Below are 1,285 nucleotides of genomic sequence, written 5' to 3' on the forward strand. Positions count from 1 at the left end.
ATCCTGGTGGTGGGCGGCGTGGATGCGGCACAGAGCCCTCTCGCCTCCGTCGAGGTCTACCACGTGGATGAGGGCAAGTGGGAAAAGAAGGCGGCGCTGGCGCAGCCCTCCATGGGCATCTCGGCTGTGCAGAGAGGTGAGGGCTGGGGCTGGGGCTCGGCTGCAGGCACCTCTGCTGTCTGGAGAAGCAGAGATGCAGGGGTCAGGGATGCTCGGGTGGGATTTGAATCCTGCTGCTGCTTGGGATGCGGCATGAGGCTTTCACCCAGCAGCTGAACTTGCCACTAAATGGCAGGGTCATGCTCCTGCCCCCACAGCCCCATTGCAGCCCAGGGCTGGGTGATGTAAAGCCTCTTTTGGCACAGGAACCTTTCCTGGCCATGCCAGGGTGGCTGAGCACCCTGTTTCAGCCAAGCTCAGCGTGCTGTGCACTGAGCACATTGTGATTCCTGCCCAAACTTTACTGATCAGCCTCTGAGCCTTGGCACACCCTGGCAGGGCACCTGCTGGGAGCCAGGGTTGGTCCCCATGTGCAGTGGCTGTGTTTGCTCCCCGGCTGGGGGCCTCCCTGGCTGGGGACACCGTGGCATGGCCCTGGGCTGCAGCAGGGCGGGCAGGGCAGAGGGGCCAGCAGGGCAGCAATAGGAGCAGACAGGGGTGCCGGCTGCACCGGGAGCAGGAGCAGGATTTGGCAGCATAGCTGTGTTGCCATGGAGTCTCCAGGGAGATGGTACTGCCGAGAATAATTAGAGCCAATGGCCTTGTGATCCGCTCTGCACCTGATGGATGGGGTGGAGAGGGGGGCAAAGGGGTCCCAGAGGGTCAGAGCACTGCGAGGCTCAGGGCTGGCCACACTCACCGTCCTCTGGACACCCCAAAGTGATGGCTGGCCGTGGGGCTCAGCAGCACCTGTGCTGCTTACCCTGGAGGGGATGGAGGGGCTGCCAGCCCCTTGGCGCGGCCCATGGCTGTCCCCTCACCGCCGCCTCTTTTGCAGATGGAGCTGTCTACGCGCTTGGGGGAATGGGTGCGGACACCTCTCCCCAGGCGCTGGTCCGTGTCTACGAGCCAGCAAAGGACCACTGGCAGCCCCTGCCCTCCATGCCCACCCCCTGCTACGGGGCCTCTGCCTTCCTGCATGGCAACAAGATCTTTGTCCTGGGTAGGTGCTGCTAGGGCAAGCCAAGCGTCTCCCCACAGCCCAGGGCTGCCTCCCCGTATCAGGGGGTGACCGATGCGCCCCAGGGTGGCTCCACGCCGTCCCGCTGCTCCGGCACTGCACCCG

At 64.6% G+C, this 1,285-nt stretch overlaps 1 protein-coding gene across 1 annotated transcript in view; it reads left to right on the forward strand.

Annotated features, from left to right (window-relative positions):
- Positions 1–3: 3 nt before the first annotated feature.
- Positions 4–1,285, forward strand: part of LOC104545475 (kelch domain-containing protein 8B-like) — a gene marked incomplete at both ends in the record, with an annotated part of 27,126 nt that continues 25,844 nt past the window's right edge. The window contains 2 exons of the mRNA XM_010190623.1: positions 4–136; positions 998–1,162. Coding sequence (XP_010188925.1) covers positions 4–136; positions 998–1,162 — 298 coding nt within the window. The remainder of the gene's footprint in view (positions 137–997; positions 1,163–1,285) is intronic.

The sequence above is a fragment of the Mesitornis unicolor genome, unplaced genomic scaffold (assembly GCF_000695765.1).
Source record: "Mesitornis unicolor isolate BGI_N332 unplaced genomic scaffold, ASM69576v1 scaffold36478, whole genome shotgun sequence".
Taxonomy (NCBI): Eukaryota; Metazoa; Chordata; class Aves; order Mesitornithiformes; family Mesitornithidae; genus Mesitornis; species Mesitornis unicolor.